Genomic DNA, 24,758 nt, shown 5'->3' on the forward strand with positions numbered 1-24,758 from the left:
GTATAATCAAATAGAAAAGCTGGGAGGTATAACTACTTTGGAAGAAATGGTTAGTCTGCTTTCAGACAGGCTGAATTTGAGATAACAGGTAGCATTTTTCATATTAATTACTAATTCCCATTTCCACTTAACTAATTCAATCAAAAGAATCAAGCCCTTCATCCAACTATAAAGGATTAAGATGCATAAATAGAGAATCTGCAGCAAATGCTAGACTTCTGAGACGTATTCAAAGGCATGGGCTAGATAAGAATATTATGAGTCCACTGTTTCACAAAAGGTGTCCCATGACACATTAATCATCCACTTTCTGAACATGCTACTGCCACTATCTCTCACATCCTCCCATCCCCTCAGATCCCACCTGAGAAGTTTCATGAGAAAAAAAATTGTGTCACAGGAATTTCTGGAGAATCTCACAAACTATAATTACTTTTTGGAATTCTACAAGGTACACTTTTGAGAACCCTACTAAGGAAACCTTCTATTTTGTTTAGTCCAGGTATTTCCCAAACTTATTCAAAAGCAGAAATCTATTTTTGAGGAATACCTACCCATAATGACTTTGGGAAATGGTACACAGATAGTAAGCTACTTGAGGGCAGAGAATTTCTTATTAATCTTTGCCTATTCACTGTGCCTAACTTGATATGAAACACACAGGAAACAATGTGTGCTGAAACAAACAACTACTTATAGGGTTTATGTAAAAGCCACATACTTTGGTCCTTTTCTAAAATCTGTTCCAAAATACTAAGGATCATCTTAGGTTTTTTATAAAAGTTCTTCATATACTTCATAAAATCTCTACCATAAATTAATCATATGAGTATATTATCCCAATACCACTGGATATAAGCATACTTTTTTTTGCTTCCAAAATTAAGTCCACCCTCAACACACCTGAAGACACCTCTGACGCATAACAATAAATAACTCAAAATAGAGTATTAAGTAAAATGGCTTCATAAAAACTGTGAAGTCATATGTAACAGCAAACTACTATTCCACATACTCATTAAAGTATGAGAACTGGATGAAAAACATACGCTTTATATTAATGACAAGAATTAAAAGAAGAAAAAGTAGTGAAGAAATCTTTTTCCCTTACCTCCTAATCAATTCAGGTAAACCTAAATAGTCACTTATTCCAGTCTCCTTCCCACAATAAGGAGAAGAGGAAGAAAAACATTCTGCCACTGGGTGGGGGAAAGAACAAAGTGTGCCCCTCCAGGCTTCATTCAGTAGCTCAGGGCCAAATGAATCAACATGTTTATCTACTAATACAGCTGAGCTCACTTTACAGTATTATGCACTTGAAAGGAAATGAACTTTTTAAAAATGAAACTAGTACAAATGAGAAAGTTTTGTTTTTTGTTTCTACAAATTTAGTTAAGCTCTTTGTTTATAAAGACCAAAATTACAGAATAAATCTTTCATTGTGTCAAAATGTTTACTCCAAACTGAAGATTTGAGGAAACTCAGGCTCTAAAACATTTGATCTAAGGGTCAAGGACAGTCTGACTTCTTAGTTCTGCCAGCAGTTTCTAAAACTTGCTTCCTGTACTAGGGAATGTTCACTGTTCTTGCACAAACAATAATAAAAGTCATTTATACAACCACCTTCGTTATTTTTTCCTTTCATTTTAGATTCACTGTTTTATAAGAGCAAAGGCTACAGTTAATTCTAGTAAGTATTTTGAGTTTTTATTTACCATTATATTTCTACTCATTTAATATTTCTTGAGAAACAATATGAATTTATTAGTTTATTCAAAAATACATCCTGAATGTCAATTATGTGCCAGACATTATAGATGAAGGTCAGCAAAAGAAATGTGGTTACTGCTCTCCAAGAGCTTTCAATCCAGCTGGGAAAAAAGATACTATAAAATCATATATATATATATAAATATATATATATATACAAATATATATATATATACACACACACAAATATAAAATGCAGACTATGAGAAGAAAAAAACCACCACGGAAACAAATAACATGATCTAGCCTGGGGGTTGCTTTGGTAGTGACAACTGAACTAAAATTAGCATAACAAACATTAAACATGATTTAAAACAAACACATACACACACATATCCCAAATCATGCTAGGAATAAAAATGTCCACGACTGTCGGGAGGAAAGGGTTTTTAGGGGCAATGGTAAAATCTATATGACATCGAAAAAAATAACAGTGATAGCTTCATGTGAACAGCACTAACAGATCACTTATCTCTGTAGGAAGAAAAACAATGGCTAGTCCTGGTATATTTCCAGTCAAAAATAGGTTTTATAGCCAGAACTATTTTCCAATGAAAAAGCCAAACATCAGCTATTAATCTAGTTATTATAATCGCCAATAATCTCAAGTCTTCCAAACAATTATATTGCGTTTGTAACAATACATGTATCCCAAGCCTTAACACCTCACAAAACCCAGGTCGCAAAAAGACAACTTCAGCTTCACAGATCACAGGATCATATGATATTAGAGCAGAAACAAATTTCTAGATGTTACCTTACGATAAAACACTTTCACTTTTCAAACCAAACATGAGACCCAAAGTGGGGAAGTAACATATACAACCATCATTCATCTAGTTAGTAAGGAAGCTGACTAGACCCTGGATCTCCTGAGTCCCAGTCCTATGCTCTTTCTACGGCATTACAATAGCAAGTATATCAAATGACAAGGAACACACGTGTTGCAAATAAATAAGGAAAAGTTTAAAAACACAGGAATTCCATTTCAAAAATGTTACATACCTTCAATTGACACGCGGTTCCCTTAAGTCCCTCTTAATGTTCCCTCTTACTACATACCTCAAGGGTAAAAGTGAAGGAAACTACGAACATTTACTGACCCTATAGGGTCCAGGAGCTAGGTTGAGTGATTTTATCTATTTTAATTTCACTTAAATCATTACAACTACCCTCTGAGTAGGATATTATTAATCTCATTTTACTGATTTAGATTTTATTTAGATTCAGAAACACTAAATAACTTACTCAAGGTTACACAGCATAAAAATGGCAGAGGCAGGATTTGAATTCAAATCTGTATGACTCTAAATCCACGTAGCCACTTTACCACAAAAAAGTAATTTTTCACAGGAAAATATTACACAAAACAGTTCAGTCTCCCGGAGCACTCATCAATGTCCATTTAACTACTGAAGAAAAGTTTTTTAAGTTTGGTCTGGGAATCTCATAACCATTTACTACATTATTTTACAAGGAAGAACCAAGTTTTAAACAACTACTTTACGAGCAAAATTTAGAACACATTCTTAGATTGAATATTGTTTGTATTTTCTTTTCAGCATCCTTTTCAATACCACTGTCACTGCCACCCAGAAAAGCATCAGCTACCCATTCCTATGAAATGTTGGTTCACGAATAGGGAGAAGGGTACAACGCATGACCACTTAAGAGAACCACATGAAAACAAAAACTACATTTTAATAATTCTGATTTCTCCACTGGTGGATAACCCATTAACAGCTCCAATCAGAAGAGAGTATACTACTCAAAAAATAAGAACTAGTAGTGCAAGTAAAGCAAAGCACATCATAATTGAAAAAAGACCGACTTCTGATTGCACAACTACACATATCACAGAACTAAGTTTCTGCTTTCCCAGCTCTGCAAAATCTACATCAGGTACTCAGCTTCTGATAGTTGATATCTTCTTTCTGCTGTCATCTCTCATCCAGTTCTCTTTACCCTCATGGATTTATGCTTTAGTTTTCTCTATCATTTTAGTAGGGAGAGAAACAGGTGTCTTCTCTGATAATAATATTAGAGGATTTTTTTTTAGGCTTTTTTTTGATCCCTATGGTGTCTGTTTTCTTCCAATACTGCAGGTATCACTCCCCTCCTCCACCTCTTTATTTCTGTTTGCTTATTTTGACCTCTCTTTTTTTATGGAGGCTTTCCTCAAATGTCTGATGGTCCTGGATTCTTAGTTCATAGTTAAGAATGACATTCTGAAAAGAATTGACTGAAAGATCTGTGTGGGGGAATAGGCTTGTCAACAGGTGTAATTCACTCTGGGGTCTCTTGTGGCAAGCCTACCAGTACCTTAAGATAGTTCAGTTTTCTGCAGGAGATGAGCTGGATAAACTGTGAAGTTCTGGAAGGAGAAAAGAGGAAGCAAGCTAGAAGTTCCAGAGTTTGGATGTACATTTCCCTTAATCTTCCTGTTTTAAATAATCAGCCATCCACTTGCCCCTGGTTTCAAAATGCAGGCACTTCTTCAATTTTATAAAGAATAAACCTTGGTCTACTGAGGCCAGGATTGGTGGTGGAGGCAGTCACCTACCTATAAGGATACACAGAAAGAACCTATAAACGTACCTATTTTCTGACCAATCTCCGTTTTCAGCTCCACTTCTGACCTCAACTTTCCTTAGTATCTGGTGCCTCCCAATGCTGAGCCTCTTGGGAGCTTCAGAAAGACACAATACAGATAACCCTTGAATACATGAGCTTAACTGCACGAATCCACTTATACACAGATTTTTTCCACTACGTAAGTACTATAGTGTAACATGATCTGTAGCTGGTTGAATCTGTGGATACAGAACTCCAGATATGGAGGGCTGACTGTAAAGTTATACGTGGAGTTGCGACTGCGTGGGGGTCCCTTGTGTTGTTCAAGGGTCAACTGTATTACACCTCTTACAGGTATTGTGCACTTATAGGCATTGTAACTTTTCCTTTCTGCTAATCAGTTACTGCCTGTCCATCTGCTTTCTGATTTCAAAAAATCAGCTATTTCTGACTCCTGCTGTATCTCATTCAGCAGGAAATGGAGAGTTACCGTCTAAAGCAGCAGTCCCCAACCTTTTCAGCACCAGGGACTGGTTTCGTGGAAGACAACTTTTCCATGGACCTGGGTGGTGGGGTGGGGGGGAGGCGGCGGGGGGGGAGTCAAGCACATTACATTTATCGTGCACTCCATTTCTATTATTAATGCATTGTAATATATAATGAAATAATTATACAACTCACCATAATGCAGAATCAGTGGGAGCCCTGAGCTTGTTTTCATTTGCCACTCACTGACACGTATTTTGTTTTGTTTTTGTTTTTTTAATTAATTAATTTATTTATCTTTGGCTGTGTTGGGTCTTCATTGCTGCGCACAGGCTTCCTCTAGTTGCAGCGAGCGGGGGCTACTCTTCGTGGCGGTGCGCGGGCTTCTCATTGTAGTGGCTTCTCTTGTTGCGGAGCACGGGCTCTAGGCGCACGGGCTTCAGTAGTTGTGGCACGCAGGCTCAGTAGTTGTGGCTCATGGGCTCTAGAGTGCAGGCTCAGTAGTTGTGGCTCACGGGCTTAGTTGCTCTGTGGCATGTGGGATCTTCCCGGACCAGGGCTCAAACCCATGTCCCCTGCACTGGCAGGCGATTCTTAACCACTGCACCACCAGGGAAGTTCCACAGATAGGGTTTTGACATGAGTCTGCAAGCAACTGATTTATTATGGTCTCTGTGCAGTCAAACCTCTCTGCTAATGATAATCTGTATTTGCAGCCGCTCCCCAGTGCTGGCATCACCGCCTCGGCTCCACCTCAGATCATCAGGCATTAGATTCTCATAAGAAGCGCGCAACCTAGATCCCTCGCGTGCGCAGTTCACAGTAGGGTTCGTGCTCCTATGAGAATCTAATGCCGCTGCTGAACTGACAGGAGGTGGCGCTCAGGCGGTAATGTGAGCGATGGGAAGAGGCTGTAGATACAGATGAAGCTTTGCTCGCTAGCCCACTGCTCACCTCCTGCTGTGTGGCCCTGTTCCTACCAGGCCACAACCAATACCGGTCTGTGGCCCGGGGGTTGGGGACCCCTGGTTTAAAGAGTATAGTCATCCCTCGGTATCCACAGGGTTCCAGGACCCTCACAGATACCAAAATCTGTGGATGCTCAAGTCCCTTATATAAAATGACATAGTATTTGCATACAACCTATGCATACCCTCCCATATACTTTAAATCATCTGTAGATTACTTATAATATCTGAAATGATACATATGCTATGTAAATAGCTGCCAGCACAAGACAAATTCAAGCTTTGCTTTTAGAAACTTTCTGGATTTTTTTTTTTTCCAAAATATTTTCAATCTGTGATTGGCTGAATCCAGAGATGCAGAACCTTTGGACATGGAAGGAGCCAAGTGTACAAAGTTTCAGTTTTGCAAGATAAAAATAGTTCTGGAGATGGATGGTGGTGACAGCTGTACAGCAATGTGAATATACTTAACGCCACTGTATATGCTTAAAAATGGTTAAAATGGTCAATTTTATGTTATGTAGATTTTACCACAATTTTAGAATATAATTTTTAAAAACCAAGGTTTTAAAAAAACCACTTCCTGAAAGTCTCCTTCCAAGATCACCGTCTGCAAAGTTATCTCTCTCTCCCCCACCAGGGTAACTCTAGTTTTCATAGTACATACCATGGTTTACTTTCTTTGTAGCACTTATGGCTGTATGAAATTATCCTGTTTAACTACTTATTTATTATTTCTGTCCTTCAATTAGAGAGTAGGCACCTGGGCCACCTTCTGACATCACCTACACATTATGGTAATAAGACAATGGTAGGAAAGCAATCAATAAACATTTGGTAGGGGACTTCCCTGGTGGTCCAGTGGGTAACACTCTGCACTCCCAATGCAGGGGGCCCAGGTTCAATCCCTGGTCAGGGAACTAGATCCCACATGCATGCCGCAACTAAGAAGTCCATATGCCGCACCTAAGATTCCAGCGCAGCCAAAATAATAAATAAATATTTAAATATTAAAAAAAACATTTCATGCATAAATTAATTGGTTTCTGGGTCCTAACCCAGACCCCTTGAATGAGAATCCTGGGATTCTCAGACACTGATTTATAAACACAGAAAACTTGCTATTTATGACACAGTAGCACCCCTCCCTCCAGTTAGAACAATTTGACACAACTGACCCTTAAAACAGATACTCTTTTTTCTTACCAATGAAGACCCATTTGCTTCTGTTTGGAGCACTGAACAACAGTGAAGTTACGGATAAAAGGAGTTTCTAATTATTTTCATATAGGAATATCAGACAACATAGTCAGTATAATTCCTTTAATTCTTTTTAAATGATTTTAGCACATATGCCTATTAGAAGAGCTTCCAGATCATAAAGATGTTTACTGATCTATTTTATTATGTAATTCAAACATCAAGGTAGCAAAACAAACAAACAAAAAACCAACCCTCTTTTCTATTTGTGTACTTGATATTATCTAACTTCCTACAGGAATTTTTTCTATCATCTTCTCTCTCTTGTCCTTTAATCTCACCTTGCCAGTTCTTAGCTCACTCCTAGACAGCGAATATATTCATCTCATCTCCTCACTATAAAAAATAGTCACTTGACCATACAACAAACTCAAGCTACCATCTTCTCTAATCCCCTTCACCACATCAAGCTTCCTAGAAGACTACTTTCTCATTTCCCATTGATTCCTCAACCTTCAACTCCAAGGCAACTAATAAGGCTGTCAACCCCTTAACACAGCAATTGCCCTCTCAGCAGTGACCAATGAGCTCCCCTCTTTCTAATACTCATCATATTTCCCTATCTGTTTAAGTTCTGCTCCTCCTATCAGATGACTTAAATTCTTTTCATCCTTAAAAAAACCCAGACAGTTCTGGGTGCGAGCCTGGCTCTAACACTTGCTACACTTTTCTGAGCTGGTTCACTCAGGGGCTGGTCTGTCTCCCTAAGGCATGAGTGCAGGCAATACTTATTCATCTTTATATCCCTGAGCTCAAATGGCACATAGTAGACTCTCAATAAGGTTTGTGGGAGAGCAGGAAGAAAGGACAAAGGGGAGGGGTGGGAAGGGAGAACAAGGGAGAATGAGGGGAAAGATGATACAGGAAAACAGTTACACTTAACCTTTTTATCCCTAAGTACAAAGCAGAAAAATTAACCATAATGGAGCCTCAATGTTTGGTAAATCTAACTGAACGCCTACATACTACCTTATTTAATAGTTTTGTTTTATTCAGTTTCATTAAATATTTACATTTAAAATTCTAAGAACTGTACATTTACCTTAAAGGTGTGGTTGTAAAAATCAAACTGTTAACTATAGTTGTAGACAATAATAAATTCATAGTTCTAGAAATTATTAGTCAGTGAAGCAAAAATATACTTTAGCATTCCTTAACTTCCAGATGGGATAAAGGGGGACACAGCTAGGCTGGAGTCAATATGATATGAGGTAGAAATAGGACAACATTAAAATATGGCAATAAGGTAGGTTAAAAAAAAAAAAAAGCTCCATAAATTCCCTACCTAAAATTAACTTTTAGATCTATGAAGAAACTGTCATAAATAAGTTGATAGCTTTTTAAAAGCCTTTTCAAAAGTGTGATTTCTGTTACTTAAGGAAAAAGAAGATATCCCTAAATTTAAAAACAAAGTACACGTAAACAAACTGCTTTAAATAAATGCTCTTTCACTATATTTCAAGAGAAAACTGTCTAATACTTTGGGGCACTTATTAAACAGTGAAAAGGAAAATACCTCTTTCTAGTTAAAAAGAGGATGACGATAATTAGAGGAAATAAATCAATTTCAACAAATTTTAGTTCCTACTCTCTGCCATATCTCCAAGTTTCTATTCCCTTTACTTGCTTTTTCTCCAGAGTTCTGTCCTCCCCCTCTTCCCTTAAGCATATTCGCAAAGCGTTCTTGTGTTACAAGACATAATGGCTAGGAGCACACCCTTTAGGACCAGTGTGCCTGCATCTGAATCCTGACCCCATGACTTACTAGGTGTGTAATCTTAAGACTTAACCTCTCTGTGCCTCAGCTTACTCATTTTTAAAAAAGAAAGATAAAATAGTACCAACCTCACAGGGTTGAATGCTGCCTGGCACATCATAAGTGGTTCAAAAGTGTTAGCTAGAGGGGGACCAAAAAATTTATCATCCAAACCAGGGCACTTCTGAGATTTAAAGAGCAGACTATAAATAATCCCACTGGAGCAACAGGGCATAAACCAGAACTGTCCCAGGCAAATCAGGACAGAGTAATCCAATTAGTATAAGATGAACTACAAATGTTGATATGCAACCGTTTCTGCCCTACAAATATCACATAGTTAACCTAATATTGTTCACTTCCAGTTAAAGAAACCTACTTATATACCATTATCTCTGAAAGTGGGTTCAGTGGGGGAGAAAAAAAGGGAAAATAGGTCAAAAAGTTTCAGAAACATCAAATTAAACAAAGTTAAACAAGTTTCTTTCCATCTAGCCTACCGAAAAGTCATTGGTATACTAAAGCCTTAATTAATCTTATAGCTTCAATTTTATTTTGCAACTACAAAGCTATTATAAAATAAAATTTAAACGAGCCACTGGTTTTTTTTCTTAATATAAAGTATGTTATCTATCTATGTTCACTGCTCTTTTCCTCAGTACCTAGACCATAATGAATAAATATTTGTTGACTGAATACTAAAAAATTTCTCATGAAAAATTATTTCAGGAACTAAAGCAAAATAAGAAAAAAAATAAAACCCTAGTTTGGGATTTTGGATGAGCTTCTTCAGTTTTGTGGGGGTTTTGTTTTTCGATTGAAGGTTCCAGTAGAGTCCTTAGATAAAAACTGCATTGGAGGACTTCCCTGCGCAGTGGTTAAGGATCCACCTACCGATGCAGAGAGGACACGGATTCAAGCCCTGGTCCAGGAAGATCCCACATGCCATGGAGCAGCTAAGCCCATGAGCCACAACTACTGAGCCCACGTGCCACAACTACTGGAGCCTGCATGCCACAACTACTGAAGCCCGTGCGCCCAGAGCCCGTGCTCTGCAACAAGAAGCCATCGCAATGAGAAGCCCACGCACTGCAACGAAGAGTAGGCCCCGCTCACCGCAACTGGAGAAAGCCCGCACGCAGCAAGGAAGATCCAACGCAGCCAAAAATAAATTAATTTAAAAAAAGGGAAAGAAAGAAACTGCCAAATTGTTAAAAAAAAAAAATTGCATTGGATTTTCCATGGCATTTGTTCTCGACTAAATGTGGTTTGCTGGTCATGAGGAAACATACTCAGAAGATAAAAATACTTAGAAGATAAAAATATCAGTAGTAGTAGCTAATGTATAAGAAAAATACTATGCTTAAAGGGCTTAAGCCCTTTAATCTTTACAATAATCTTAAGTGATATCTATCTAGCTTGATTTCGGGAATCTTAGTAGATCCCAAGTCCACAGCTTATTTCCAATGGCCTAGTCAGAATTTTCTTAAGTTTGTATGCCTCATTTTTGCTAGCATAATTTGCCTTTTATCAGGTATATTCCAATACAATCTCCTACTAAGCCTAACTCTTGGTAAGATAGCTAACCATTAAGTGCTCAAATCCTGTTATGAAATGGTCCATATGAATTCTCTACTACATGGTCTCAAAGGGAAGCATGTCACAGGCATAATGCAGCTGTTATAAATATACATTTATAACTATACATTTGTAACTTAACAGTAATTTTCCTAGATAGAATTTATCAGAAAAGTTATTATGGGAGAAATGAACATTCATGTAGCAAAAATAATTCCAAATATCAAATTTTGGAGCTTGTAGGGGACTTTACAGAAACTAATAAAAGTAAAAGTTTACTGAGCAGAAATCAAATGCATTTCTATCCTTACACTTCAAATCAGGTGGTATTCTTCTTATTATTATTATTATTTCCATTCTTTACATGAGGAGACAAGGTTTAGCAATCTGTCCAAGTTTACACAGCTGGTGAGTAGAGGAGCTGGAATTCAAATCCAAGTCTGTCTAACATGAAAACTAGGATCATTAATTTTCTTTACAGTATATTAAGATTCCTCCTATTTAACATTTTTCTGTAACCCAAATTACTCTATTAAAAATAGCAGAAATTTAGAGCTTCACAAGATCTCTAATCCACCTATCTATTTTTACAGTCCCAGTGGTGTAAGTAGTTTTATGTGTTGTTTACATACAGTTAGTTACTGAAAGTGTTAAGATTAAAACTCAAGACTCCTGCTAGATACACATCCAGGTCTTTTCAGCATCACACAATGTTTGTTTTGCTACTATTGAAGTCAACCCATGAACGACTGCTCCATTTTTGTGAAGGCCTGGAAATACTATGATATATAGCATAGAAAACACTTTTACTTGTAAAAAAGAAAAGGCTTCTACAGTATCTTTATGAAATCATAAACTTAAAAAGCTGTTAAGACTCATTTATATAAGCAATCAAAGGCTGATTCTTTCCTAAGGAATTTGACACAAGGCATTCATTACACTACTTGGTTTGTTACAAAACAAATAAGTACATACACACACACACACATACATACATACATACAACTAGAAGGAAACGTGCCAAAGTTTTGAGCCACCACCCTTCAGCTCACAGTTATTGTGACCTCCTTCAAGAAATGATCACATAACCCAGGCTCTATACTAGCAGAGTATACCCCTGGCTACAGTGATAATTAGGGGTGAAAAAAATGACACAATCTACTCTGGTATCTGCTATATGGCTGGTGGGAAAAAGCCTATCTTCCTTTTGGATAGTGAGCCATGATGATATTGCCCTCGGGCTTCTAGTAACCACATGCCTACTACAGAGCACAACCTTGCTTGAAAATGAGAACATCACAGACGGAAAACAGCAGAATGGAGCAGAAAAAAGAACACCTGACGTCATCACCAGGATTCCTGGATTCGGGAATACCTGAAATTAGTCCATGTTGGATTCCCCATTTACATAATCTAATAAATCCATCCCCTCTTTTTAATTTTTCCTTCATTGCTTAAGCTTGTGTTGAGTTGTTGTTGCTTAGAATTTGAAAAGTCCTAATTATTCTCATAGAGAAAAGTCCTTAGTTTAAAAAAACGCTGCAAAATTTTAAACATTGGATAAGTAATTTTATCTATATATACTTTTAAATTTATATACTAACAAAATTTTTTAAATTAAACCCAGTAATATTGTGTTCCTAAACAGGGTTTTAAATCTTTACGTATTAACAACAATTGCATTTTTAAATATTAGAGTATTTTGATGTTCAATATTTTCTTTGTATTAAAATGTTTCTAATGGTAGAAAATACCATGTGTCTACCCCTTTGCCCTTTAGCCTTCTGCCATGCCGCTCTCCAACTTTAGATTACGCTGGGTGGGTAATTCCTCTATTAATGCTCCTGGAATACATAAATCAAATAGAAAATTCAAAAACCAAAATGATTTTGCTCTATCCAAACTCACAGAGAATGTAATAGCACCACATGTAAGTTCCTTTTTTACACTTCTCTTCCTTAATAATCCTTCCTTTTCTGTTCTTCCTTCATGATCACTTCCTTCCCTTTGGACCAACTAGAAGCTTGCCTCTCCTCCTTTCCAAGGCTAATCCTTTCTCTTATGTTCTCATCTCTTCCCAACCCTTTGCTCCATCAATTATGCTCCGCCAACTTGTAGTATGTCCTTTCCCACTGGCATGTTCCACTCTGTCATCATACATGTACAAGGCTTTCTCTAACTTTTAAAAGAAATTTCACTTGACCAAACTGTACTCATTCCATTGCTACCCTACTTTTCACTGCCAAAGTTTTCGAACAAATGGTTTAAATCCAGTATTTAAGCATCCATCATTCTTTTTCCCCAGAAAAGTGGCTTCCAGCTCCCTCCCCCAAATCACTGAAACTGAATTCACAAAATTATTTGTCAGATCCAATGGCCTCTTTAAATTTTTTCATTTCCTTTGTACACTCTGTTGTGATATTAACCATCCTCTTGTAAAATTTCTTGTCAACTGGTTCTAATGACACTACTGTTTTAGCTTTCTTCCTTCCTAATAAATAACGCCTTTTGTACTTCCCTAAGGAGGTCACCTTTTCCTCCCATTCCTCAATTGTTAGTAGAGTTAAGTGTTTCCCGGGTTCATTCTTCAGTCCACTGCTTTCCGTATACTTTTTTTGAAAAATTATACATACCATTAAAATTCAACTGTGTTGTTCTCCTGTATGAGAAAAAATTACACACACAAAAGGCTGAACAACCATTTCTATCATCCCCTCCCCCAAACCAGGACCACTTCTGAATTTCCTGAAATGGCATCACCAGGCTCTAAAACCAAGCCACACAATATCACACCTCTGGGCATTTGGGCCCATCTTCTATTGCCTAGAATACTCTTCCATTCTCAGTCTAAAAACTTCCCCTCAGACTCAAATGCCACTTACTCTGTGAAGCCTTTCCTGTCACACACCCACTTCCCAAGCAATGTGAATTCCTAGTTCTCTCTCCTATACAGCCTTGGCACTAAGTAGATACCTTTATTATAGAATTTTTAATGATTTTATATAGTATACATCCCTGTGATAGTACAGTATCATCCTCAATGATAGTGTTTCAGGGCAAGAGACATGTTTTATTCTTTTTGCTTCTTCTTGCTACAACATGGTAGGCACTAGATTATTTATTGGAATATATGTTTCAAAAGCCCAGGTTCAGGGCTTCCCTGGTGGCGCAGTGGTTGAGAGTCCGCCTGCCGATGCAGGGGACACGGGTTCGTGCCGCAGTCCGGGAAGATCCCACAGGCCGCGGAGCGGCTGGGCCCGTGAGCCATGGCCGCTGAGCCTGTGCGTCCGGAGCCTGTGCTCCGCAACGGGAGAGGCCACAACAGTGAGAGGCCCACGTACCACAAAAAAAAAAAAAAAGCCCAGGTTCAGAATGTCAGTGACATCCTAAGACATTTCATATACCTACACTGCTTTTGCACATGTCAAAGTTCAAAGTGACTGTTTCCTGAACACAAAAATCATTTACTGACTATACCAGTGATTCAGCATATATGCTTTCCTGCTGTGAATATTATTCTATTTTTATATGCAGATGTGTCTTACCTTCTCAACTTATCTGGATAAGTGTTTGAGGCCTACAGCTTTTAATGTTAAGTACATTATACTATCTGGTGTGACTCCTTACACTGTAGCTGGTATTCAAAAAGTATCGCACAACTGTTCGATGAGCCTCACTGTTAGGAATTCTAAAAACTATCCAACAGATCTGTTATTAATTTATTGTTTTAAATTAAATCAAAGTTTTTCAAAATTCTTCATTAAGAAAAATAAACGTACATGGAACTCAGACAATAAATATATTCAAATCCACAGTCCAAATAACATATTTATTATTAACAAGAAAAAACAACAGTGGATTCTTTCAGTGGGGCTAAGGAATTTTATTTTTTGCAGGGAACTGCGAATATGGCTATATTATATGGCCATTACAAAGGAATTTTCCTTTGGAATTCACAATGTAAAAATTGATTCAGGCAGTGGCACCAATGGAAGTTTAAAACCAAAGTGAAAAGTTGTTGGGAATTATGACCCCACAGGTTTGTAAATGGGGAAAAAAACATATCTATAGTGAAGCGATCCAGAAGTCACCTTCTTGATCAACTATACATCATCTACACAGTATTTTCACCAAAAAAGGTTCAACCTGGATGTAATAATAAAGAAAAATTAGACAAATCCAGAATGTGGAATATTCTACAAGGCAACATGATGCATAAAATCCTCAAAGAAAATTAGAATCAATGTCATAGAAAGCAACATAATGTCACATTTTTATTATTCCAGAATAAAACGGACTAGAGACATAAGCAAATATACTGTATAGATCCTAGATTTTTAAAAACATATAAAAGCTTTTTTGGACTGCCATACTAGATATGATTGTTGAATGTATTAATTTTCTTAGTTGTATTAATGATAGTTATAAATACCTCATTCTCGGAGATTTGGGCTAACAGAACTAAGGGATGGAGCAACATCTGCATCTTCCTTTCAAATGATTCAACCAAAAAAAAAAAAAGTAAAATTGTAACTGTGTGAGGTGATGAATATGTTAATTAGCTTAATTACGATAATCATCTCACAATGTACACATATATCAAAACACTGCATTGTATACCTTAAATATATGCAAGTTTTAGCAAGTGTACCTCCAAAGGTGGGGAAAAAAGCACACATAAAGCTAATGTGGTAAAACATTAAGGATGTTTACATGCTCATTAACTCTGTAGCTTTTACCTTTTCTGTATAACTAAAATTTTCAAAATTTTCAAATAAAGAGTTAAGAGTGAAAGTAATTTCCTCTTTTCATTCACTTTAAAGATAAGTAAACTGATAAAAGCTGAGTATAGAGCCCTACTGTATCTAAGATTTATTTATTTTAAATACTTCTATACAAAATTAATAAGTTGACCTCTGAGAATATACACTATGTAAACAACTTTGCTTACTAAGAAACAAGGTTAAATGGTAAAACTAAAGGTAACATAAGTAGAGTTCTTCCCCATTTTACACATAAAATTCTAGTCCTTAGCAATAATTATTGATAACTCCTTTCTCCACTGTTTAACAGAACACACATTAATATTCTTGACTTTACATGTTTTTCCAATGACAAACAGTCAGCCCATGATTCTAACAGATGAAGACCTTTGAAATCAGAGGTCTTATTTTCCCTCTGTGTTCATGTTCTCCCCCACTTCCAGGGCTGAAATGTCTGCAGGGTTCTGTTCTCAGCCTGCCATATTTCAACTTGTCACTGCATTAGTTATCTATCACTGCATAACAGATTACCACAAAATTTAGAGCTTTAAAATAACAATAAGCCTTTATCATCTCACAGTTTCTGTGGGTCAGGAACTCAGGACCAAAGGCACAAAAGGCACAGGGAAACTACTACAGTACTGCTGCTCAAAAGAGAGAAAGCAGGAGGTGGATGGGAGTCACTGGCTCATAGCAATTCTGAAATCCAGCACAGTACAGCCAATCCCGGATCAGAATTTAAGGCCTGTTTCTGTCCTCTAGGCTCTTGGTTCTGCTTTCCAAGTCATCCTTTCTTTTCCATAAAGGATAGCCCATGTTTGCAGCTGTGCAGTTTTCTCAACATGCTTCCCGCCTGCAGAGGTTCAGGGATCCAAAGGCTGCTTTTTGTTTGTACTGTCTTTGTCCAAGTCCAGTGCAAGCTGACAGTGTTTTGGCCAATTCACTCTCGTTAAAAGAAAGAATACGAGGGGAAAGGGAGGAAGAGAGGAGAGAAGAAACTTTGTGGATCTCCTGAGAATCTTATCACAGTTTACTCCATTGTGAGACAAAGGCCATATCCATAAATCTCTTCAAGATAAGCCCTTCCTTCTATATGGTAGGCCTCTGATGAGATTGCTGAGGGACAACTCTCTAAATGCTCTTAGAACCCCTACTGTTTGACTCAAGAGGTCTTTGAGACAACTTGGATCTTTCTGAGGTTTTGAAGGATTTTAAAGTCACATCCTCAGCTTCATTTGTAGAACATGTTTTCCTGAGAGTGTCTTGGATTTGCTGTTTCCCAGAATCTACTCCTTAATTTTAGCAACACTGGTCAAATGAAGAAGCTAGGAATTTTCAAACTCAGCAGTTCCACGCTCCTTTTTGTTTAACAGTACTTCCTTTGATTGGTCCCTCTCCTTTTACATTTTATATATAAGCAGCAAGAAGAAACCATTCTGCTTACAAAATTCCCTTAGCTAGATCACCTAGTTCATTGTGTACATTTTCCTGCTTCTCATTTTATAGCCGGTGACAGAGTTCCTAAACTTTCTGCCACTACAGAACAAGAATCTCCTTCCTCAAACTGCTGATAACATTTTTCTTACTTTTCTTTAAGCTCTTACCCACAGTTTTCTCAAAGGCCTCAAACTTCCACTAACAATCTATTCAAGGCTTTTCAGGCTTTCACTAATGCCTCAAAATCTTTCTAGACTGTGTCCACCACTGAGTTCTAAAGACAGGCCTCCATTTCAGGTTGTTGTTATGGCAAAATAAAACCACTTTTGATACCAAAATCTGTACAATTTCTATATAACTACCCCAAAAGTTAACGTTTCAAATACAGTAAACTTCTGCACAGTTTCAATGGGACAGGAGGGGCATAGTCAGGTGGTTCTGGACCAGGATCTCTCCTGAGATTGCAGGCAGCATGTTTACCACAGCTGCAGTCATCAAAAGGCTTTACTTGAGTTTACTTAAGTTATGCACAGGTTGAAATGCTTTCTAAACTAGCATTTATCTTATGCGTTTTAAATCACAAAATTTAAGCAATTTATAATTTCACTACAATTTTATGGGTAACCAGCTGAAACCATTTTTACAACATGTAAAAACTCAGTAGTGATTGGGGCTTCCCTGGTGGCACAGTGGTTGGAAGTCCGCCTGCCGATGCAGGGGACACGGGTTCGTGCCCCGGTCTGGGGGATCCCGCATGCCACGGAGCAGCTGGGCCCGTAAGCCATGGCCGCTGAGCCTGCGCGTCCGGAGCCTGTGCTCCGCAGCGGGAGAGGCCACAACAGTGAGAGTCCCGCATACCGCAAAAAAAAAAAACTCAGTAGTGATTATCAAAAGCTGAAGGGTTGTCTCCGTCAAAAGGGGCTATCTAGTCATCTTCCACTAGATTCCTAAACCAAAGATTCAGGGTCCTACTGTCAATAACAAAACCTGGTAGACACCACCCCAGTGTTTCTGACATGACTCTAGCCCAGCTACCACACCTATGATTTATGTTGTGAATGAAGATTTAGATTCCATAAAATTAAAGATAAAAGGCACAAAGAAAAGGGAGAAGGTTAAAATGTAGCATATATTAAAAGAAAACTAGAAAAGAAATGCATACAGGCAAAGTAAAAACAAAGGCTGAACTAAAATCCACACTGTACCAAAAGAACAGAAATTTAAATCAGTGAAACAGAAGACAAACTACAAAAATTCACTGAGGACGAAAGAAAAAATAAAAAGGTAAAACATAAGGGAAGAAACATAAGGGATAAATCATGGAAGGTAGAATGCAAAGAGCCAATCAAAAATAATGCACCATGCTACTACTGTAGATTAAGGGGCCACAAATTCTTTGCCACTCTTTTCATCAGGAGATGGACTCTGTTTCTCCTCCTCTTGAATCTAGGCTGGCCTTGTGACTTGTCTGACCAATAAAATGTATTAGAACAAATGCTGTGCCAGCTCTGGTTCTAGCCTTTAGTAGGGCTGGTAGTTTGCATTCTCAGAAGCCAGCCAAATGCTCTGAAGTTCAGGCTGTCCTGCTGAAGAAAGACAACAGGAAGGAGAACCAATTTACTCCCAGTCAACATTCAGCACCAAGGACCCAAATATGGGAGCAAAGCCTTCTGGGATCTCCCAGTTCTGCCTAGTTACCCTCTAAATGCAGCCAACTGAGTGACCCCAATTGAGATCACCAGAATAACCACTGAGTCAAACCACAGAATCATGAAAAATAATAAATCATTGTTTTAAACCACTAAGTGTTGGGTAATCTGTTATATAGCGGCAGACAACCAATGTAGCTATACTGCTCTAAAACGACACAGTACTTCTGTCAAAATATATAGCTATGTGTCTAGTCTGAAGTGCAAGATACTTGCACCCCAAGTCCTTGTTAGAAAGTATCATCTTAAACTATTTGAAAACCCAGCTTGTTTCAAAAGCCTGTTTAAAAATAATAGCTTTTCTATTCCTTAAATTATCCTCTGTTATTTACTTATTTGAAAAAATATTCTAAATTCTATCCTAGGATTAAGTCAGGCATAGAAGACTGAGATAAATTTTAATGCTACATCTTCCAATTTTACTGGCATCTACTTTAAGATGTTTTAAGAAAATTTCACTTGTGTAACTTCTCTGATTCCTTCCTTTGAGGACTTACTATGCAGTAGGCATTCAATAGCAAAGATAAACAAGGTAACTATGAAGCAGAATTGAAGGCAGGTAAAAATTTTATCACTCCCCTCTCTTTTCCAGGGAGTCAATCCCTGCCTAGTCTGTGCCCCCAAAGCACTTTGTACAAATCTCTTTTTTAATAATAATAGTAAAAACAGCTAACATTTATGAAGCACATACTATGTGCCTGGCGTAATTCAAAGCCTTTCACATGATTTAACTCAATCCTCACAATAATCTTCATAAGGTAAGAACTATTATTATCCCCATAATACAGATGAGGAAATTAACTCATCTTAAAGAGTCTCTTCCCCCACTTAGACTCTAGACTCTATGAAGGCAGGTGACCTGCATCTCCATATCCTCCCCAGTCTCCAGTACATACTTCTCTAATTTGATTAAAGAAATGAGTTTATCCAAGTACTAGAAATAAATATGCTCACTTATTTTACAGGAACAATTTTTCACTCTTCAGAAGCATAAAGTGGTAACACCTTTTTAGACTAAGATAAAATTGCTTGGGGCTAAATAAGTATCTCTGGGTAACTGGTAAGAAAAATTAACAAAAAAGAAGTTTATCAGTTCATTGATAAACACAACTATTAAGACCTAAACTTCTACAAACAAGTCTAATTTGATAGTAATGTATTTTTATTCAGCACCATTTTAATGCTGAAAGCCATAAATATCACCCTGAAAGCTATATAAATTTGCATTAAAAAAATTTTTTAAAGAAGTCAGTGACAGAGGAATAAGAAAATAAGGGGTAGTACTCATTAAAATATATGGATGAAAAAATCCAAGTAAATATAAAATCCAAGTAAATATAAAACCTCACACTTTGAACGATGTAATTTGAGTCTTTTTGGGTTGGTAGAGTTGGAATCATCAGCTATAAAACCTGTGACTACCGATTTCATTGCATACTGACTTAAAAACAAAAAGGAAAACCTTTATATAATTGATTTGATACACTAAAAACTCACAATCCTCAGAAAACTGGCTAGAAACTGAAATTTGGATTCTGCAAGGAGAATCAAGTAAATTGAGGATCATTTTACAAACATACTTCCTAATTCTCTATCAACTCAGAATACCAAACTACCTTTTTTTTTTTTTTTTTTTTTTGGCGGTACACGGGCCTGTCACTGTTGTGGCCTCTCCCATTGCGGAGCTCAGGCTCCGGACACGCAGGCTCAGCGGCCATGGCTCACGGGTCCAGCCGCTCCGTGCGCCGCGCAGCACGTGGGATCTTCCCAGACCGGGGCACGAACCCGTGTCCCCTGCATCGGCAGGCAGACTCTCAACCACTGCGCCACCAGGGAAGCCCAAACTACCCTTATTTTCAGAAGGAGGCACAAGTCTAATACTCCTAACGAACAGAAAAAATTGCTATATTTTAGAATAATCTCCACAGGGGTAAATTTTAGAGGATGCTGTGTGCCAAATTTTCAATCTGACCTCTATAAAGGTTGGAAATTGTCTCTGCTAGAAATCTAAGAACTGAAGTACAAACATTATAATTATATATATGTATCTCAATACTTTTTGTGGCACACACTGTTGGTTCGCTAATGCAGTATCAATTCCCAATACCTTTTACCCTGGCCACCTCCCACTACAGACTGAAAGCCATCTTGAAACCTTGAAGCAACAACTGCAGGAATGAACAGCCAACAAACTAAAGGTAAAGAAGCAGAGAGAGCTTGAATCTTTGGTGATTTTATCCTTATCTGATAAACAACCAGCTACTGCCCACCTTTACCCTTTTTAGGTAAAATAAATAAACCTGCCTTTGTTACTGCTGGCTACCTCCTTATTCAGTTATTTTTAGCAGAATGCTTGCCTTACTAATACATTTAAAACATATAGAGAATATGGTTCTCTAATTCCTTTAAGTAAAAAAAAGTTATAGCACTTGTGTAAATAAACAATAGTCATACTGATGCCAAATGTATGACAATCCTATATATTTTCCCTTAATAATACTTTTCTGATTATAAAAGTTACATTCAACTTCAGAAATTTTACAAAATACAGAAAAATATAATGAAGAAAACAACCCACTACCCAGAGATAACCACTTTTAATATTTTGGTATATTTCCTTCCAATCAATTTTTACACTTATATCAATATACAGAACTATGCTTTTTATTTTCATAAACTGGTATCATGCAGGATACAGTTTATTATTACTATTAACTAATACATGCACAAAGTAACAATAATTCAGTAACAGATGAAAGAACATAAGACTTAAAAATAAACTGTCTCTTCCACCATTCACACACAACCCCCCCACACCCTCACCATTCCACTTGTCAAAAAGAGCCACTTTTAATACTTCTGGCATTATAGCTCTTTTTCTTATCACCTGTGACCGTATCAACTGACTTCCCACTATGAAGGTGAAAAATTGTTCCCCTTCACCTTTCTTCCCAATTTTTACTACTTTTATTTTCATTTTTAGTTTTTCTACTGGTTGATATCATAACATTAAAAAATATACTTAAGCCTCTATTCCTTGACACATGAATTTTAGATAGAATGTCTTAGTATGCAAATGTGGAAGATAAGGAAATTAGTGTTCTTACATGGCAAACATTTTTAGTCAACCACAGGATTAAAATGCAACTATCATTTGGCCTTACCCAATCCTGAGTGAGGAAGAAAAAAATATACATACTTGTTGCTGTAGCACTAATTCATTTAATTTAAGAAAAAGTGTTGGAAAAGATAGTAGTTTCATAATAGAGAGCAAATACAGGAAAACAAACTAATTTTTAAAACTTGTTAAAGACACACATAACTTTTAAAATGATAAAAGATGAAGACTGAGGAAGAGAGCACAACATTCAGGCCAGACAACAGAAAAGGAATACTAACTCCTCTTTTACACTTGTCTTCTCACAAGAGAGCCATCATAATGCAAACACTGATGTCCAAAGGTGCTGAGAAGATAGTAAGTTATCACTTTGAGTTCCAGTTAGCATCAATAATCTTTGAGAAATACAGAGCATCAGAAGGGTATTAAAAACAAAACAAAATAAAAACCTGTACGGGCAAGGATCCTTAACTGTTTTTATAGGAGAAAACAATAGATGAGCCTAAATATTAAATATTAGTAAACTTGATGTCAAAGTTAGCAATATCCTATAACATATTAAGTAGCAATAGCAGATACTGTTTATTAACTATTTAGTATATCCCATGTACTGTGATAAAAGCTAATCAAACATTATGATCTTTTATATGGTCTTACAACCATATAAAACAGACATTATCATCATCTCCATCTTACAGATGAGAAATTTAAGGCATATTAAGACTGAGTATTTTGCCCCCAGTCAGTAGTAAAAGGCAAAGCCAAGACTTGAAGTTCCATTCTCTTAACCACTGGACTAAACTGACAGTATGAGTTCTTAAAAATGAGAAAAACAGATGGATGAGAAATAAGAATAGGTTCACTAGAAGCAAGTTCTATCAAAGTAGTCATTCTTTTCTGAATTACCATGTTGCAACAGCATAGACAAATCTCTAAGACATATTGTTAAGTGATTATGATGCCATTTATGGAAAATGAGACAAAACAGAAAGATCCAAATGTTTATACAGAATAGAGCACAGAAATCTCAGTTCTTCAATTATTCCTATTCCTGTGCCCTGCCCAATTTTCTTGAATCCCAATCTCTGGGCAAGAGACAAATACTACTTACAGTTGGCATGTATCTTTCTGGTTCTCAAATATTTGAGGGAAAATTTGACTTTATACTGGCACAACACACTTGACACTAATATTTCTGAGAAGGAAAATAATAGTGGAGGAATTATATGGTACTCTATTTATTTGCTGCTTTGGTCTTTTATAAAAAGAACTCATATATGACTTCCATAACACAAATTTTTAGAATCGTAATGATGCTCAAAGAAAACAGGGCAAAAGTTTCTAAGTATGACATCAATGGCCTCCTTGGAAGAGAAGTTTGATACAGCAGAATATGTAACACTTAAAAACCTTTGCCAAGACAAAACTAAAGTTAAAAGGCATAAACAAATCAGGAAAATATCAATATTTGCAACAGTGACAAAACAATCAATAAAATAACAGTATCCGGAATATATAAAAAGTTCTTACAAATAAATAAGAACATATACAATTTATGAACTTGATTAAAGACATAGGCTTCAATACAAAAACTGACTAAGGATAAGAACAAGCAATTTATTTGAGGAAAGCAATGGCTAAAAGCAGTAACAATAAAGTTAAGCCTCAGTAACAAAGAAATGTAAAATAAAATAGCAATATAATGGCAAAAACTAAAAACGGGGGGAAGCAGGGGGAAGGAGAGATAAATTGGGAGACTGGGATTGACATATACACACTACTATATATAAAACAGATGACTAATAAGAACCTACTGTATAGCACAGGGAACTCTTCTCTATACTCTGTAATGACCTATATGGGAAAAGAATGTAAAAGAGAGTGGATATATGTATATGTATAACTGATTCACCCTGCTGTACAGCAGAAATTAACACAACACTGTAAATCAACTATACTCCAATAAAAACTAAAAAAAACAAAAAACCAAACAAACAAAAAAAAAAGAATAACACCCAGTGATGGCTATGGTATGAGAAAGCACAAACTTTTACAAACTAGTGATGGGAAAGTATAATAAATACATTGTTACGTTCACTTCTGGGCACCACATTCTAAGACAAACTGAGATATTTCCATAGTAGGACAAGATTACGTATGAGAGAGCTAGAAACCATGTCATACAATAAACGAATTAAAGAAAAGAGAACACTTTGCTTAAAAAGAAGATTTTAGGGAAGACATCACAGTGACCTTGAAATATCTGAAGGCCTATCACATGGAAAACAGAACTTGTTTTATACTGCTCAGGAAGGCAAAACAAAGACCACTAGTGCTCAGAGCTGTTAAATAATGAAACAGTCATGCCTTATACAGTTAGATTTTAGTTACAATAAATGATCCATCAGAAACCCATCAGAAAAGATTCTTCTTATAAGCTTGGAAAGTTAAGTTTCATGAACTCAGAAGCACTTCTCAGTTCTAAGAGTAAAGCAAAAATTACCCTTAAAATATGGATAAACCTTCCAGAACTATGACCACTACTGTATTTTCACTACAGTGTCCCACTTACCTGGTTTAGATAACTTATATACTCACCTATTCTGGGACTAAGAGGGTTCTGCCCAGCCGCCTCTGCCAGGAATAACCATTTAGTCAGTTCTACTAATTCCTACCCCATTAGTTCCTACACACAAAAACACACCAGATGTATGACCTGATCTGGAATCCCAAAACTCTATCCTAGGTACAGGCTGCTCTCACAACTGTGATGATCTATTCTATATGCCCTGCCTTGCTTCAGCTGTCCCAAATTGAGTTCCTTGCCCTGAAATCTGTGACATACTGCTATTTGAACGTCTAGAATTGTCTTCTTCCTCTTCCTTATTCATTCGTCAAAAATATATTAAGAGCCTACTATGTTCAAGGCACTGGTAGACCCTATATGGGAAAGAAATATAGTTATACTGGACAAGTTTCCTGCCCTCAGGGAGTTTATAATGGAGAACGTAAAATAATGGGTCTATGTAATAACTAGTCAATATAAAGTCTCAAGGAAGCAAAGGCATGAAAGTGATGTAATATTAGAGACAAGAGAATTCATTCTAACTTTGTAAGACTGTGATGTGGGAAAATACCAAGGAGGTGATACTAAAACTTGGCTTTGAGGGTCATGAAAGATTTTCACCAACAAAGACAGAAGGGGAAAAAAAAAAAATGCCAAGCAGAAAAACTGGCATAAGTAAAAACATACCTATAAGAAAATACAGTGGTAGGTGCATGGTTATAACATCAGTAAGACAATGTGAACAGAATGCCAATATTTAAAGAAAGTTTCTC

At 36.9% G+C, this 24,758-nt stretch overlaps 1 protein-coding gene across 5 annotated transcripts in view; it reads right to left on the reverse strand.

Moving 5' to 3' along the window:
- AKT3 (AKT serine/threonine kinase 3) overlaps positions 1-24,758 on the reverse strand; it is a 397,729-nt gene that overhangs the window by 351,942 nt on the left and 21,029 nt on the right. The window contains exon 3 of one of the 5 annotated variants that reach the window (XM_067729502.1): positions 4,369-4,459. The exons of the other annotated variants lie outside the window; for them this stretch is intronic. Within the exon in view, the coding sequence (XP_067585603.1) occupies positions 4,369-4,459 (91 nt within the window). The remainder of the gene's footprint in view (positions 1-4,368; positions 4,460-24,758) is intronic. 5 annotated transcript variants of the gene reach the window in all.

This window comes from Pseudorca crassidens, chromosome 2, assembly GCF_039906515.1.
Source record: "Pseudorca crassidens isolate mPseCra1 chromosome 2, mPseCra1.hap1, whole genome shotgun sequence".
Classification (NCBI taxonomy): domain Eukaryota; kingdom Metazoa; phylum Chordata; class Mammalia; order Artiodactyla; family Delphinidae; genus Pseudorca; species Pseudorca crassidens.